The following is a 19,087-nucleotide window of genomic DNA, read 5'->3' on the forward strand; positions in this document are numbered from 1 at the left end:
CCACCGTATGAATTTCACGCGAGTATCGCGTTGGAGAGTAATGACGAGGTTAATGTCGACGTATCTAAGACGAAAATCTCATTTATAACGGCGACGTTGTGTCTGGAATATCTCAACCGGTACGTTTTTCCATAGAAATTGTACCTTGCGGAATTACGTTCGGCAAAGTAGACTGCAGTAAGCGCGAAGGAGGAGATATAAAGTGGCACTTTGCTTCCAAGAATCCTCGATTCTCCCGACTCGATATGACACTCGAGATCGTCCTTTCGCGCTTGATAGTCCTCTCCTTGTCGTTTCCGTGGAAGGTAATTTAAAGCGAAGAGTCTAGTTGCAATTTTGACACCGTCTCGTGCCGAAAAGAATATAATAAACGGGAAATTACTTCACTCGAGCAGAAGAACCAGACGACGTAATGAGAAGCCGCACGAAGAGTATTTCATTATTAATACGGTTTCCAGGCTTTTTAAGTTTGCCGAATAAAATTTTCATTATTGTAACTTACTCTCGTCCGTTGACTTGGCGAATTTCTCGCTTAATAAATTTTTTTTTCCCTTCCGCGATAATCATTGCGATTATTTTTTTTTTTTTTTTTTTTTTTTTTAATGCGAAAGCTTATCCTCCGAATGGCTCTACCGTCAAATGATGTTATTAATGTATAAACGATTTGCATTAAACTTGAACGATGTGCAGAATCGATACAAACGATAAAGCAACGTCACGAGACAGTAATCGAGTGAGAGACGATGATGCGGCCAGTCAACCGTTTTTCTTACAAATAGAACTGATGATTAGGATCGGTTAATATAATTATAATCTGCAGGTAGCTAAAGTATCGCGATCGGATTACATGCCGGTCATTGGGCGAGAGACAGCGCGGTGTCCTCTGGAACTAGATTGTATAACGTACCCTTAATGAGACCAGATTAATTACCGAGCCATGCTATTAAACACACATCTACGTTAACGTATCGCGCACTTAATTTAGAACAGAACGGAATGTAATTTCTCGTTGTCGTAATTGTCAGATCCACGGTTCGTATAGCGGAGGCTCATGCGATACGTTTGAGAAAATAAACGATATCGCGGTGCGATGCGCGATGGTAAATTATGATAAAGACTAACGACGGCGATCGTTTTAATAGTATGCGCCTACGTACGTGATTAACTGCGCCAGCCGAAGGCCAAAAGGGAGAACATCTTTAATTAGCATTTCGGTTATCGGGCCGGATGACCAGTGCCAATCGCCGAACTGATAACGAGTCACCGGCGGGCCGTACCATCGGCTATTTAAATTGTCTTGCATAACCGTGAAGCGACGGCGGGCTACCGGCCGCCAGCCGAGGTGGAAAGCCGGTAAAAACACGCATCTATTTCCATATAACAGGTTTATATATTAGGCTGTCACCGACAGCACGTAGTTACATTTGAATACGATGTTCTAAAGCCGAGAGCTACCGGCAGTGCAACGCGCTCTGGTACGTGTACACCAGGGCGAATTAGGTCCGCGTGCATTTAGACCGACGAGAGCACCGTGCCCCTCGCGCGTGCTTCATCGCACTCCAATTGCAAAACGCAGCTTGGCACTGGCCAAACGCTTGACTTGGGCTAATTATTAACGACATTAAAGTTACCGAGGAATATTAAAAAAAAAAAAAAATTGCGCTCTCAACGTAACGCAGAATAGCTCGGCGCTTTGCGAAAAAAACAATAAAATATTTTTTTTAATTATCGCGCAAATTACGAGAATGACGTTTAATAAGTCTTATTATGCGTAATACTTTATCAAACACGTCATTACACCTTCGTTCTGCATACGCCATTTAATCTCCCGCTACAAATTGCTTTTATAATTAAATTCCGTTTGATTGTATTAATTAAATTGAATTCAGAAACAAGAACAAGAACTTTATAGATTTCGGAGAGGCGTAATAAGATTTACACATTTAAAATTTGCAAATTACAAAGACAAATTACCCGCGTAACTATATTACATTTATATTAGTCCTTTTTGCGCAAAGCAGCAAGCATCGAAAACGTGTTTCGCAGAAAGCGTAATATTCTCTTTAAGCTTCATTCAGTGCATGATCTCGTGATGTACTGATACAGACTGACGTTTTAATCACGTTACAAGCGGAGCGCGTAAGCGCGGCTTCTTCTGCTTAAAGCGGAACAGCTTTCGTCCCGACGATTGTAGAATCACAGCAACGAATAAAGTCAGGCATGCCAAACGTCCGTTGCTATGAGCATCTCTTAATGTTCTCACGCATCAAGGATCATACGGACTAAATGGGAAATCTCCAGAAGCAGTCACTGTTGCGTTATTTCTCTCTGTAGATTTGCCCAACGTTTCATCTCAGGATAACGCAAGAATTAATGTTTTTTTCGCAAAGTAAAATTAAGAAAAAAAAAAAAAAATAAAAAAAAAATAAAAAAATTAAAAGAAAGAGAGAAAAAACGTTTACAGTATCCTTATTTCATCAGCTACTTGAGATATCTCCTTTAATATAAAATATACTCGCTTATGTTACGGTAGCTTTTCAACCTAAAGCTGCAGCTTTTGGAATAATATAAAACTCTTTTAACGCGGTTTTTTAAGCAACCGAAATGCGTGCGGCAAAGTCATTTTGCGCACGCATTGCATGTCAAGGAAAAATAACAGGCCTCCTAACAATGAATGAAGTAGAAATTTTAGATCCATATGTATAGAATACGTTAATGACTGAAACTAATGCTCTTTTTCCTGTTATAAGTAAAACTCACTGCTGCAAGAAATAATGCTAATTCAATGTAATTACTTGCTTTTTAAAGACTATCTCTGCAACGTACTTGGAATGAGTCGGCTAATGTTTCGCGGACTGTAACGAAATAAAAAAACCAACAACAAACGAAAAGGGCTTATCTCGGAAATATGATCGCGCAACGTGCAGTTGCCATGCGACTTCCTATGTATTGCAAAAACGTAGACTGCTCTTTAACGAATCTATTTTTCCTTTGATGAAAATTAAGTATATGTGCTAAACGTACGCGTGAAATGTACGAGTTTTCCCCGAGTAAAAAGATTTGAGTTTTACGAACTTCCAAGATTTCCATCTTACATTTATTCGATTTTGCTGGCAGGGTCGAGGAATAATCGTTCGAGATAATAGAAACGTACAACTATAATTGCATCGTTCGACTGGAACGTCCATCGGGTTGCAGCAACGTTTACACGTTGTGTCTGCGCGCTATATAATTCTCAAGCCGGCAGCCAGAATAAGGCACCGTAAACCGTACTGACGACCTTTTTTGCGGGCTTTACTTCCCGTTTGTAACGGCGGAAGCGACGATCGATGATGGGCGCACACACAGCGCAACGCCGCGCGAATCGTTACGGTCAATTACAAACAATGTAAGACGACCGCTGCTCGTAGATATAGGCGTGCCGGTTGAGCGGATGGCTGTATGGCTACTCGTAAATTAATTATTATCAGAAACTGCTTTATCTGACCGCCTTATCAAGACCGTGATTAAACACTTGAAGTGCGTGCAGGCAGAAAATGCCGCCGAAGAAAAGGGGAAAAAAAAGAAAAAGGAGCGCGGAATATTCAGCAGCGACGGTGGACAAGAGACTGCGTTCGCGCCTGTTATAGAGCTAAAATGAACGACCGCAACGTAATTATCGGGGCTGTGGTCGCGACATGTAACGAATCAAGTGGCATGGAAAATATCCCCAAAACGAAGAAGAAAAGAAATCGATGCGACCAGCTGAAAGAGAAACGCAGCCGGCGGAAAGGATAAAGAGCAACGGTAGGAAAATGGAAAGGAGAAAGAAAGAGAGAGCTTTTGTCAACGAGTTCGAACGTCGTCGCGATGCGAGCTACGCGACATGTCGGCATTGTGTATAGCGTATACCACGGCCGGGGCTTGCTTATATCGTTTATCTTGGAATCAAAACGCCGTGCATGTATAGAGAAATTGTACGTATGTGGGTGGTTAGTTGCAGAGTTTTTCGCTTCGAGGAAATGCCGTGGAGCGAAGGAGAGATTCGAGAGATTTATTGTTTCAAGAATGGTATCTCACGCAATATCATGTTACAAAAGTCGAGCCCTCTTGTATAATACCGTGTACTTTTCTTCGAAAAATGCTAGTTATACCCATCTCGTGAAAGAAAAGCGCAACTTCGTATAATACCTCGCGAGGGATGTGTTTATCGTCGAATGGAGATTTATCCTTATTAACATTTAACGATTTAATAAACTGTATCAAATTGTCGTTTCGAAATTCGATCGATGTTTATGCGAAATATTTTCATTTAAAATTATACGTATGACAAAAAGTTATTTTATATAGTTAAAATTATACCGTATCATCGTGTACAGTTATGTACACCAATCTGTAATTTATGACTTTTGAATATCATCGCAAGCTATCGATCGCAGAAGATCATGTAACTGACAGCGCATAATGGAGCACGCTAATAGGTTTCAGCGTCGACGCGGCGAGTGTATTAAAGAAATCGATTTCCCTTAGACGCGTATCGGGAGAAGGATATACGGAAGAAAATTTTCGCGTGGCCTCGTTGGGTGCAAAAAAGCGAAACCGACTATCACAGCCTCAGGTGCAGCGTAGCAGTTTGAGGTGCGTTAATTTTCCGAGGCTTCTCCGCGGCGATAACAATCTCGCTCATTGAAATGTATTCCTGCGGTAGAATCTGCCTCTCTTTCTCTCTCTCTCTCTCTCTCAACACCAACCATGATAATTATTCCCGTAGCACATTTAGAGACGCTAGGCTCGGCGCGATTTACATACACGTAAACAACTCAAACGCAATCTATATTTAGCGCGCCCTGATCGCGCCCCGGCGAGTATAAAAGGCAACGGGACAATCGACTGGGTGGTTCGTTAAGACAAACGGTGCTGGGCCATTATGCGCCATTCTCGCTTTATGCCGATCGCGTATTTATTCGACGTCACGTCGGATCTGCTCCGCACCTCCTCCCTCGTGTCAATCGCGATCCGTGCTCATCCGATTAAACCGAGCGCAACGCGCGTCCCAGCCTTAATGAACCCGTCCCCGCGACTGTCCCCCCTTTCTCCCCTGATCCCAAATAATGAATTATACGAGCGGACGCTTCCTCGCTCCGCGCGCTCTGCCGTGACGAGTTTCGTCCGGGATATCGACTCGGTCACGGAGGTAGATAGCGCGCGAATTCACCACCCGGTGCTGCATCGCCGAAAAAACAAAAGCACCGGGAAGCGCAATGATCCACGACCTAGGTACGCTTTTCGTCGATAACGAGTCTCAAGGGCGTTCGAATTACTTTCCGTGACTCGTTAGGAGTATTAACGATAGGCGGATATATTACGCGACGTGTCCGCGCGAAGCTATCCACGCGGGGACAAGAAGTCTCGAAGCGATACGCCTAGCAAGAGTGGGAGGAGAACGTATATCTTCCTGCTCCGCGTAAGAACCGATGGATAAAGGCTTCGGTTTCACGTTCATCTTTTATTTTCCCTTTACTTTTATCGGCCCACCGACGCGCACGAACGAGTGAAGCTGCTCGCGCTTGTAAACGAATCCTCCAAATGAATTGCATAACATTACACGCGACTGCCGGCGATATGCATCGTGTGCGCAAAGACGCAGCGAGCGAGCGACTCGCTCAAGAGTCATCTTATCGTTACGCCGCGTTCGTTGCAACCGCGTCGTCAGATCTTACCCCGGCGCGGCCGTGTAGCTAGGCGGACAAACGAGATTAAAGTGCGGAGCGTTCCTCGTAACCTGTTTTCCACATACGCTTCTTATTAGGGCGATATTAAGCGCTCGCTACGGAGATGAAATTCAGTCGGCGCGCAACACACGTGAATGGGCCGCCAGTTGTACTTTTTTTTTCGGCTCGGACCGCGAGAACCTCAGCATCCGCGAGTTTAACATCCGTTTGTGGCGAGTCATTCGATCGATGCATCGGATATATCGAAATTCACGTAATCGTCGGACGCGATCAGCATTGCGCCGCGTATGCAACGCGGCGAGATATATGGCGGTCGTTTCTATTTCATATTACATATCTCTCTAAGGGGAAGCTGTCCCCGCTTACCGCGAGCAAAGTAAAATTAAAAAAAAAAGAAAAGAAAAAAAGTGAAAGAACGTCAGCGTGCTATAACGGACGGTAGGATTCCGCACACGTATCCCCCCGACTTGATTAGAGACACTCTCGCCCACTCTTTGCCACGTAAGTTTTATCTCGCCTCTCAACCGAGAACAATGAGCTCATAGAGCTTCCGCTTCGATGATTCGAAAAAGATACTGGGGGGGAGGGAGGGAGAATAGGTAGAAGAACCCGAGCATCGTTACCGTTAGTCTTCCACGGACTCGTCCGACTTCAAAGTGACGTAGCACGTATCCGTATTTAATCATTAATCTCGAGAATACTGTCGGGGCACTTTTCTGCCGTAAATCCAAACCGCTGGGAGTCGTCCGAGGAAAGGCGGGCGAGTTAATCTCGAGATAAATTAATTATAAATCAATTTCGCAAATCTAACAAAAGTGACGTACTTCCTCCGCGAGAAAAGGACAAACTGCGTGTGAAGAAATTGCGTTCGCGCGGGCGGCACGGAGTTGAATTAGTTATGTAACGCAGCGGGGGAAAAAGGCGAGCGGGGTCGGTGATTTACGCATTCCGTTTCTGCCAGGCGCAACAATGGCAGGGTGACGTGTCCGAATACACGTTTCCTCTATCTCTTTCTCTCTTACGCGTTCGCGCGAAACTCCGTCTCCGTCTCGCCACGCTCTGTGCGGTCTCTTCCCATCCTGATGAAGGTCTCTCACTCCTCGCGTTTCATCTCGCGCTCCTCGTCACTCCTACTCCGGTACTTCCTCTTCTTCTGGCCGGTTTCTCGCGGTTGCGGTGCGGCCTTGCAATGCTGCAGGCACGGCCGTAGAACCGTATCTCCCCTCGCCTCGTCGTCACCGGCGGTACCACGCTGCCGTTGCTGCACCGTTGCAGTTGCAACAGCAACGGAGGCGGCCGAACGCACACCATCGTAGCGTCAGCGAGGTAACTATGAGGTAGTTGCATCGGCGCTGGCTGGTTCACCTCGTAGTACGAGGACGAGACATTGGCCTACCACGCTCGACCTTGCCAGTTCGTTACTCTTTCCCCGCTTCTCTTATGCATTATACACGGCTATCCGCCTAAGCCCTGTGTCGTTGCCTCTCGCGCCCCTTCTTTCAGTCTCTCCCTCGGCGTTTCTATCGTTTCTGCTTCCCTCGTTCTACCTCCTACCTCTCCACCTCTTCCTCACCCCCTTTTCTGCGTGTCTCAGTACTTTCCTTTCAATCTACCTTCCTTTTCCTCTATTTTCCCTAGTCCATCTCGTTCCTACCGGCTTGCTTGACGCGCGATGTTTCTCTTTCGTTCTCCTCGCGTTTTCTTCTCTTCACTAAGACACGACGGCGGCAACGAGTAAGCAGGTAAGGCGCATCGTCATCACGCGATCTCATTTATTGCGACTGGCCCCTCTCGAATCCAAGCAACGGCGGGACAAGAGACGACGGGGGAGAAGAAGACCGATTGCAAACGGGAGCAGCTGGTAATGATAGCGTAACGACAACGAGAACGACGCCGATCACGATCGAGCTATCGCTGCCACTGTCGGGGACAATTGCAAACCTACACCGTTCCCTGCGATCCGAATCATAATTAATGAACAATAACGTATCGATCATAACGCAATGACGCGCGCATTCGCGTACCCGCGGCGTGCATAAGATATACAGCGTAACACGTCGCGCTGTCGTCGGGCTTCGTTAACGGCGGCGCTTCGTGCCATTACGCGGCCTGCGAGACTATAAATTTTACAAATTGCCCCGATCGAATCGTAAAGCGATGCCGTGCCGACGAGAGCCGCGGACTTTTACGCGAGAATCTCGCGCCTGAGCGACGGGACCACTTTATCGACGCGCTTTTCCTCTCCGCGCGATCGATTAGAAAAGGATGCGTCTCCTCAAGTGTACGCTGATGACGCGAAGTCTCGTTAATTGGTCGTGATTGCTCGGTTGGAAGAAAAAGGAGACATCAGAGAATAGATTGTGATCGTCACGCCCAAGATGAGAGAGAAAGAGAATGAGAGAGAATATCTTATTAACGCGATCGTTTTGCATCATTGTCTCTTTTTTTTTTTTTTTCTCCCGACGGTGTCACCTTTCGCGCAATGTTCATCTAATTGAAATTGTTTCCGTCACGGTGCATTTTCTTATAAAACTGTCTGCGTCCGGCGTCACGATAAAATTTCAATACAGAACAAGGCTTTGAAATAAAAACCGTCGTTCCGACTAAGAGGAACGCTTTTTACCAAGCGATAATAGGGACGGGCGATTTCTCCAAAATGCTACAAAGCCCGCGGTATTTGTCTCGTAATTTACATCGGTCGGCGAACCTTACGCGCGGTACCTTAAATCGCGTCGGTCTCAGGCTCGGCACGAATAATCAATGTAACCGTATTATACCGCACCGGCGATTTTCCGCTTCGAATGCCGCGGGAATTCGCGCATTGAATGAATAGGCGGTTCAATAAGTAACTGCACGCGATAGCGAAGCGCTCGCGCACGCTTCGTACCAAGTTTCATTATGAGATTAATTCCACGTTATGTAATTATAATCCCGATAGCTTTTAACGTCGTGGCTGCGCTCTTGCGAGAAGCCGGTAAATCAAATATCGCATATACCGCCGCGCGGGAGCGTTAATTGAAATCATTAGCCGCCGTGCGTTTCCCGCGATGCAGCTTTTATCCGAATTATCCGCGTCTCGCGTTAAACAAATGCAAGTAAAACAACGAAATTTTAACTGCGCGCGGCGTAATCCGACGCAGAAAATCGTACGGTTCCCGGGATATAGCGTATCCTTTCCAAGCGGCGGTCTTGGAGCGGAGATAATCGAGACGAGTGTTTCGTTTAAAGGCCGCCGCGATCAAATTCCTGCGGAAAGAAGAAGGGAAGAAGAAGAAGAAGAAGAAGAAGACGAAGACGACGACGACGACGACGAAGAAGAACAAGAAGAAGGAGACGAAGTGAAGGGAAACGGGGAGAACGGTCTCTTTGCGGTGAACGATCGAAATCTCTCTTTCCGCGGACTTAACGGTGACAGGTACCTAGTCCGTGTCAAATCGTAAGTCGATATCCCGCCGGCCCGTCCCGCGCCTTCCATCACGGCCGTCCGTCCGTCCGTCGCGGAGATATCCCTGGACGCGGAGGATGGACGTCGAGGCGCCCCGGCTCGTTCCTGCTACCCGCCGAGTGCGTTGAACCCGCTCTCACGCCGCGAAGCCGCGCAACGACGAACGCATCCTATGCTTATAAACCGTAACGACACGTGAAACTAACGGACTTGGCTCACGGCTCGTCTACACCCGCGGGAGTCGTGCGTTCTCGTACGATTTCCGTCGTGCTCGTTTGGGATTACGCGTAGTCGCGAAATTATGGGGGGTACGCGCGGAGGGATGGAGGATAGGCGGAATGTCCAAGAGCCGGTGCTCGTTGCGCTCACTACTGCGCCGAGAAAAGGTGCCGCGCGATATAAAAATCCATATGATGAATCCCCGCGTGCAAAACGCCGCGCCGCGCCGCGCGGCACGGCGCGGCGCGAGTGCGTCATTCAAAAGAGATAATTACTAGCTCCTAGTACTCAACGGTGCGATAGAGTGCAATATCTTGGACGGCCCCTTCAACAGGAAAGTAAGGTGTTCCGCACTCGTATATTACGTGCTGCAATTTCGAGTCATAATTATACCAGACAGGAACTCTAATTAAAACTTTTCATCACAACCCTAAACGAGTCTAACACTTTGTAATTTAAAACGATACCGCATAGTGGTAGTGGTTAAGGAAAGAAATGTTTTTACACGCTCAGTACATATGTAAATGGGTGATAAATATAAATATGTATATACATATGTATACGTATATATAGGTAATTAGGGAACGCGTGCAAAAATACTGCAGATAAAAAAATCTGTATATACGTTCGGTCTTCCTTTTTTTTCTCTCTCGCGCGTCGATTTCCCGAGCACGTCGCTAGGTAATCTAATGGATACGCAAGTTATACGGGGTTAAGGACATCTGTATCGAAGATAAATGTAGCAGTCTCTCGAGGAGGCAGTAATAACGTTACACGTAAAGTGAAAGCTGCAAACAGTTGCTAGTGGGATTTACACAGGTCATCGGTAGCGATCGATAATGCACCGCGGAGTCGTGCTCTCGATCGTCAGAACTTTCGCCGATCAATATTAAGTAAATAAAGCGAGAGAGGGTTGCCGGCGCGCGTCGTTTCCAAACGAGCACTTTGATCAATCGCGGCGTACAGTCGAACGCCTCTATGCCACGCCGCGTGCATCTCTCTCCACCCGTTCCCCTCCAACAATGGGTTCAAAGTACTTTTCCAATGGGTAAATTTGCAATTCGAATTCCAATTTGAAATCGAAGCCTGCCGGCTAGATAGTCCGACGTCGATATGCGCCGATACGATCGTTGCCATAAGGCGAATTCGCACCTCGTCATTTCGCGGTCCTTTTTTTTCTATTATTCCCCTTCTCTACTTTTTTGTCTTTTTTTTTTTTATCACCGATGATAATGTTCCATCAGACTGATTTCATACTTCTCGCCTTTGGGGCCACGTCTTCTGGCACGAACGTTTCCTCGTACGCCCGAGCCAATAGCGGCGCGCGTAATCGATGAGGTGCGCGATGCTGCGCCGAACTTCTATAATTTCTAACCGTCTCGACGTGCCGCTGCTCGATACATATCACCGAGGAAAATGATACCCGCGATAGCGCCGCACCGATAATTTTCAAACTGGCACGTACGATATCATCGTATATGGGTTCAGTCACGAAGCCGAACGCGCGGCTCCACGCGGAAGGCAGGAAACCGATCGCTCGATTCTACCGCGAGATTGATTCTTTTCGTACGGCGAAAGGAGCGCGTTTTCAGTTGAAACAAATACCAACGCGGTAGCCAATAGACAATTTTAAATAATAAATCTAAATTCTTATAATTATTGTTAATTTACAATTAAAATAAGATATATATAATATAAATTGCCGTCGTTAATTGACTTTTATTAACGCAACTTAATTGGACGGTATTGTCGTTAATTTACTTTATGTACTTTGTAAAATTTGAAGGTAATAATGGTAATTTTGCGGCTAGCGTTGCCAGGAATACGTAATTATTTAAAAATCAAGAGTAGTATTACGTTTCCTTTTAATACCGTTTCCAAGCTAATTGAAAATGAGAGAGAACAACGATACTCAATTTAAACGCATATTTCGGCGCAGCAATTTCGTAGACATTCAATCTAGATATTTCCCCCATTAACTCTTTTAACTTGATATAGGTCGTTATTTACTAAACGATAAAAAGCTCATCTTTCGAAAGATATTTCTACATACGTCCACAAACGACGGCCTGTTTTATATTAATGTTTACCGCAGTCAATTAAATCAAACAAATCAATTTTTCGGATATCTGCAATTACTTTTAATTATTCTTTTAACGAGCGTTTTTAATATATGTCCTTTTTAACGTGTAACACAAATGATACGGCGGCCGTTAATGGGATATGATCGAAGCGCATGCAAATTGGGGTAACTACGTGCGTAGTCAATTTATTGCGACGCGACCGCGGTAAAGGAAATTAAACGTAATATTGCGGACGAACAATAATTTTATGGTCAAACGCATTACGACATTTTGATCCTGCCCTCGTTGTGGTCGAAAGTAAATATTCCGCGCGCGACGTTAAATCGTTAATACGCGTAGTACCGAAGCCATTTGGGGAGTAGAAACGTGGTTTGCGTTAGCTGTACAACCTGTCGACTGAAATTCCCCGCTCGGTCGTCAAACTAAATTTGATATGTGCAACATCCTATCGCGGCGCCGAGATACCCCCGTGTACGATCACATTGATATCGGCCGGATTGACTTGCACAAAATGCGTGAGATATTTATTACAAACTTACTTTTAACATGAATAAATCTCGAAATAAACTATTAAAACAACGTTGCGTTAGAAATAAAAATTTAATGTAATTTGAAATGTTTAAAGTATCTTCATTAGGTTATAGAACACTGGACGCGGAAGATAGATAGACCAACGTAGATAAAAGTTCCGAATGGCTTGAATTTTTCACGAGCCATTTCCTTGCGTCTTTACATTTCGTCGGCTATCAAGGCTTGAATTAACGGCGAATTTCTCTTTAACGTTCAAGTCTACACAACTATCGTCATATCGCGCGGGACTACACGGGACGTTGAACATACAAATGGTTTTATTTCCGGTTACTATATTTCTCAGTAACAGGTAATAAACGTTAGCCTTTATCGCCCGGTTTTAAACACCCTGTGGCCACTCGTGGCTGGAATGTAAATGGCACTTTCATCGTAGTTTCTTAATCGTAGTACGCCTATCAGCATTGCTCATAGCAAAAATTCCACCTCCATGCACCAAATCGGTTGTACGATTGCGAAAACGCCAGCCGCGCGTTTCTCATCTCGGTAATCGGCCGCGAATCGGAAATATATACGTCCGTATTTACGATAATGCTACAGAGACGAGCAGTCTATTTAAACACGAGTTGCGCCGATATAGTGAATATTAACGAACGTCAATCGATCGGTAACGGTAATATATCCATAACCAACAACGCATCGCAACGTAACGTTAATCTCCGGCGTGATGGTGATGAAGGTACGCCGGCACGTTTCGCCGATTATTAAACCGCGGTGTAAGTTAGAAAATGGGCGGACAGCTCGTATCAAGACCAAAACTCCAGGGACGATCGAAAATATTTTCCGAGCGTGCTTATCCGCACGTGCGCCGCATTCGCCTTGCGTTTTTCCGCGTTTCTTCCAACGTTTTACGGCACCGTTCCAACGTGAAAGATGCAATGACCCAAGACCGAAGGAGAAACGAAGCGCTCGTCTAAAGAAGAGCACGTGTCGACGGCGGGACGTGAAAGAGGAAGCATGGTAGATCAGTCACGATCGAAAGAAGAACATCGCTACCCTCTCGAGAAAATAATACCGCAAGGATGCTTGCAAGAAAAGTTATTATTGTTAGAAAAAAAAATTTAAAAAAAGGCGGATAGCATTAAATTTAATTTCTCGCTTTAGAGAAATCGCGTATCTGCACTTGCCCGCGCGGATAAAATCTCGGACGATAAGTGCCCGGTATCATTAGCTGTATGCCTGATTTATAAATAACGCAAAAAATCGCAACTGTGACGTATTATGAGAGAATTTTCAACGCTTATCGCGCCTACCTCAAAGAGTTAATCTAATCTACTTAGTAGAATGATATTGATCATCGCGTATTTGTATTATTGCATTTATCATGCCGTCACTTCGTTGTTAATTAGATATAATTACGCGATTGTTCACCCGTTTCATTTCGTACGTATATTTCGATTAAACTCCCATTCGCTCATAAAATAATTGTTATTATCTTCTCTGTTAAATATTATATTGCAATTATCTTCGATAAACAAACGCGCAGTCTTATTATATACTGAAATATTACTCTAAACACTGGAAAGACTTAAAATATAAGCGCAAATAACGAGCGTGCATACTACAGGGGTTTGCCCTGCATCAAACAATGGAGGCATTATGTCTACGCGGCGCTCAAGCGGGTACAAAATGAGCGAATAGCAGAAAATTTAATAAGCCGCCCATACAACCAACATTTTCTCTCCGGGCTGAGATCGACTATTATCCAATCACCATACCGTTCCCTATCATGCATACAAGTTATGACTTAATCCGCTGGTTGTGAACGTTAAGTACCGAATCGCACGAGGTAATGATCCTCCGATCGACGACGATCCACTTCCAGACTCCGGCGCGGACGAGCGACGCCGCGCGTATAATGCACAATGAAGAAGAGAGAGAAAGAGAGGAAAGAACGAGGGGGAGACAGTGCAGACAGTCGACTATAACAGGGGTACGTAACGTAAAATACGTGCGGTCAACGATACCGATCTTTCGGGTCGATCGAATCTCGGAGGAACGAGGCTGGGGAACGGAGCTCGGTCCGATCTCGTGCGGACGCGCGCGCGTGCGGATCTCCCGGATCGTCCGAGCACATCGAAGCCTTCACGCTCGCGTGGCCCTTGGCTAGGAGACCCGGCTCTACGTAATTCGACGATTGACGGATAAGGGATCGAGAGTAAACCGCGTCCGGGCCTAACGCGGCTCCGCTTAGCGTCTGATCGTTTTCTTTTTCTTTTTCCTCTTCCTCTTATTCCCCGACATTTATAGTAGGGTCCTTATAGTTTTCCCCCGAGGGAGTCCGAGAGCGCGAGAAAAACGCACGGAATCCCGCCCATTTCCGTCGTATCGGGCCCCCCAGGCATGGCCGCGGCTGATATTTAGAAGAAATCATGAATGAAAACAGCGGCGATCTCCGATTCTCCACCCAGGCGCAGCTCTGATTTTCATTTCCCTCTTGCAAGCGCGGAATTCGCGTATCGTTTCGGTCCACGATAGATGCCGATGAATTCGCGATTTCAATGAAACGACGGGATATCGAGACGAAATCATATAGAGAAAGGGAAAACACGCGCGATATTGTCTCACAATTACTTCGCGTTTGATCACGTGCCGCTGCCTCGTACGCTCCCACGATTTTTCACGGTTCGATTATCCTCGCGAGGTATTCATAGGATATCCACGAGGCGCACTATCGAACAACGGAATTATAGATAATCGCTATCTCCGCAGCGCGGCGCGAGGAAAACGAAGATTCACGTAGAAGAAATAAACTAGGAAAAGACTGACATTCCAAGGATAAATTCCGCCAGGATTTTATCGGCGCTCCGGGAAATAAAATTATCCGAGCTCTCTCGCGGCGGAAAAGCTGATTGCGAGAATCGGTTGACGGGGCCGGTTTAACTCGGCGAGTACTTAGATAATTATGTTTCGCGTTAAACTAAACGGACGTTGTCCGAATCCACGCGGGACTTGGGATAAATGATAATGAATTGGCTAATAAATAAAACCGGTTCTGTGTTTGATTTCCCCGTGTGAAGTGACACGCGGTGCCGTAGGTCCAATCGCTCAACCGCGTTCATTACCGCGAATGCCGCGGGGTTATTACGTCGCGAGAGACTTCATCAAATTTATCCGCTTCGAGAAGGGAAACGTCAAATGCGACACATGCGCACGTATTTGCTATATTTATCTATTCGGGATGCGTGAGGCGATGTGAATGACAGTCGAGAGTGCCGGCGGTGACCGGCATGTAGTCGTAAGCATTCGGAAACAATTTACCTGTAGCTAAGAGTCGATCTCCAGGCGCTTCAATCGCGCGTGAAGGTGGTACACGTCCGACACGCATGCATCTAAGCGCTATGGGGTATTCGAGAATAGGAATGAGATGAATACGGTCATTACGGATGCAGCGCTGTATCAAGCGCTATTGGAAAGTCGCACGGCGGGTCATTACGCGGACTTACGGATTTCCGCGATTTTTCAGAAACTTTATAACTTCTCTGTGCCAAAACTCAAAGGAAAAAAAAATAGAGTACTTACATATAAGACGAACGGAGATTTATTGCAGTCGCCACTTTAACGCTGCCCTCTTAGAGATTAATCTTACTTACCTGAAACAAAAATTAAAAAATAACAATTAATGAAGGTGCTAAATTGTGCGATAAAATGTATGTCGCAGCACGCGTAATGAGCTACAATTTCGAAAGAATTTGTATTTTCCATTCTACCCCCTTTCCGCGAAACCAAAAGAAATATAAAAATGTATTTTAAGCGAAAAATATTGCACAATTAGTTGCGGACGGTGAATAGCGCACATATTCCGACTGTATTTATGTACCTGCGAAGATAATGCAAGTACTTGGTCGCTGTGGGAAATGCAAGAATGGAACCCAGATGAGTAAAGTCATTACAGAATTCCGCGCTTCTGTAACCGGTGCACACGGCGTAATGTCACAACGTCTCTACTATTCTACATTCTAGAAATGTCCGGCGGAATCGGGGCTATACATTCAGGGAGAACTTACTCTCTTTATACTACCACCGTTCAACGGCATGCGTTGCGTCGGTATGACGATGTAAATTCTTTAGCAAATGAAACGCTCATACGGAGACTCGGAGTTAAATTCGTTGGAATTCCTACGAATTGTAAATACTTTCGCAATAATCTCATCAAGATTTTCGTAAGAAAAAAAAAAATAAAAAGAAATTAATAATAATAAATTGTACTCTGAAAAATCTGTATAACAAATAGAAGGAATAAAACTTTATATTCAAGACGTGTGAATTGACTTTGACTTCAATTTCTCTGTAGACTGTAGAATCCCTCGTTTGCGCATATGTAAGTGAAAATCCAGTCTCGAGCGTGACAAAAACGTTCGCCCATCGGAGACCGTCCATTGCCGATCATTAGAGACGGCCATAAAGGTCGATTCGTGTTATATAGGTAAGACAGTCGGCGCGAATACCCCGAGGGCTCACGACATCGTGGAGAATCGCGGAGTTCTATTGAGTGAAGAGCTCCGCTATGAATTGAATTTCCTTGTACGCGATACAAGTTTTGCGCAATAAAATTTTTGCACACGTCACAATAGAAGAGAATATGCATCTGTTATTGAAGAAACTTATATTCATATTGTATTACGGAACATACATTCTAAAATATAATAATATCTCTATAATTGACGTAAGTTTTAAAAAGACCAGCTAGCTCGCAAGTATATATGCGTAAATTCTACCTTCTGAATTAAAACTTATTATTAAATGTATTCGAATAAAGGAACGTGTGCGTGAGATTGTAATAAAATTTGATAAAGCCTCCCGGTGAAAAATATCTACTACATTTTTGCGCGAATTTACCGGCTCCGCGTTATATTTCCTACGTGTTTTACCAAACGCGAGGAGAATTTTCGCGTTTTCCATCGGGGTTGCAAGGCCCATTGCTTTCCTCTCCCGGTGCGTGGGATCCGTGAGTTACACGTAGCATGCGACTATAAATTTTCGCGAGTGAACGAGAGCCAGAGCCAAGTAACGAACGATCGAGAGCACTTAGTGAAATAAATAACGCGGAGCAACCTCTTTGTCGCCAATTGTCGAACTTCCCAATGGAAAGTAAATGTTGGAAGCAAGCACTTCACCCCCTTCGATTTAGAGGAATGTTTTCAATCTCAGTACTCTTCACGTGCACTTTGAAGAACGAAAACGTATTGTGTGTATGCTTCTCCTGAGTTTGCCACGGCCGTCCTTGACTAAATAAATCATTTGCAATTTGCCTTTTCGTCGAACAAACACTTATCGTATTTGGATAAGCGTGCGATAAGTACGTGAACTATATTTCAGACGATATCACGGAGTTATTAAAAACAGCGTAAAAGCAACATAAAAAAACCGACGTATTAACATGACATATATTTAATTAAAAAAAAAAAAAAAAAAAAAAAAAAAGAACCTTATCGCTAAAGACCTGACACTCATGTGCATTATAAAGTACAATTTCTATCTGGAAGAATCGAAAATATTGCATATTTTGAGCTATAAACAATTTACTGCATTATTTTTCTCGAATATTTATAACGGTGTTTGCACGGCAAACCACGGGTATGTACATGTTACGTATTAAAGGTTTTCCTCATACATTGGAACGAATATACGAATATTTGCTGCGGGATATTTTTGTAGCCGTGCAATGAAGTCACGCCACATTGCAATCTGAATAAATCTAAACGGATAACGAGAACGTGTCATAAACGTAAGACGATGCAGAAGATAGCAGCTTGTAACGAGAGACACATGACACGCTACTAGACTGAGGCTGTGCACCTTCACCCATTCGGGCCAACGCGATACTTTGCTCATCTGTGCGTTAATGCGCGAATCGCACGAATTCATTTGCCAGCTTGAAATAATATTGTAGCACGCGCATGTAACTGCGAAAACTAATATCGACCTGCCTCGCCAGTCGTACTTTATATAATGTAAAAGATTTTTTTGAAATAAAAGATACTACGTAGATATTTATACAACGAGATTCGGAATATAATGAATTATATACGCTGCACGAAAAGAGAACGATAATAAGCATACGTTGTACATGTATTATGAAGAATATGTTTTGATATAGCTTTGCGGCGATCGCAAAAACATGAAAATAACAAAACTTTCATAATTAATATAATGTGTGCTAATAAAACAAATTATTTCATTTTAACTTAATTAAAAGTAGATCTTGATTTAAAAAAAAAGAATAAAAATCAATAATTAAAATGTCAAATAAACAGTAAAATGCGCAAATATAATTTGCAACTGAACTTACTAGCAGCACCGAGCCAAGTTCTATCCGTGCAGTATTTATTAACGTATTTAAATAACAAACCGCTGTACGTGTAATAAACCCTTGCCACGCGAGAATTACTACGTTACTAGAATTAACTAACATCCAGGGTAACCCTTTAATTACGAAACGGCGTCGTGTATTTTTGCGACATATAAAAATTTCAAGTAATTTTTTTTTTCTTTTTTTTCTTTTCTTTTTTTAATCTCGAAGACCCTCCATACTTTATTCTGCATCACTGAGAACGCAAGGCACGTAAGAATATTAAAATTTCAGCTAGCTGCAATTTGCGCGACGCGAGCGCGAGAAGAAAGAAAGCTAGAGCAATGACTGGCACAATGAAAATACGGCAAAACTTCATAGACAACATACACCGTATTTCCGCCGAAGAAAGTTGCGGGGGCTCAATTTGAATATATACAGTCAAGTGTATCATATGCAGTGGAAACGTGCTTGTAATCTGTATGCGTTTTGCATTTATTAATTTTTATGACGGACGCGAGCGCACCCACATTTCGTGAGATGAATCGCGCGTGAAGCTTTACAATACAATAACAGGGCATTGTGATTTCACCCGTGCGCGCCGCATGCGATATGTATTACACAGGTGCATAATACGTTTGTTATTAGCGATATTACGTATGTATGGATTGTCACGTTCATTTAAATATCTAATATTCATGCCAGCGGATTGGAAATATTCGATTATTAAATGAAATTTGTATTCTGA

The 19,087-nt window shown here is 44.2% G+C and overlaps 1 protein-coding gene across 3 annotated transcripts in view; it reads right to left on the bottom strand.

Annotated features, from left to right (window-relative positions):
* The window catches only part of Atg16 (Autophagy-related 16), a 196,669-nt gene that overhangs the window by 82,114 nt on the left and 95,468 nt on the right, over nucleotides 1-19,087 (bottom strand). Inside the window, exon 9 of one of the 3 annotated variants that reach the window (XM_070658725.1) lies at nucleotides 6,766-15,640. The exons of the other annotated variants lie outside the window; for them this stretch is intronic. Coding sequence (XP_070514826.1) covers nucleotides 15,620-15,640 — 21 coding nt within the window. The 3' untranslated portion in view covers nucleotides 6,766-15,619. Of the gene's footprint in view, nucleotides 1-6,765; nucleotides 15,641-19,087 lie in introns of those variants that run through there. 3 annotated transcript variants of the gene reach the window in all.

This window comes from Cardiocondyla obscurior, linkage group LG01, assembly GCF_019399895.1.
Source record: "Cardiocondyla obscurior isolate alpha-2009 linkage group LG01, Cobs3.1, whole genome shotgun sequence".
NCBI lineage: Eukaryota > Metazoa > Arthropoda > Insecta > Hymenoptera > Formicidae > Cardiocondyla > Cardiocondyla obscurior.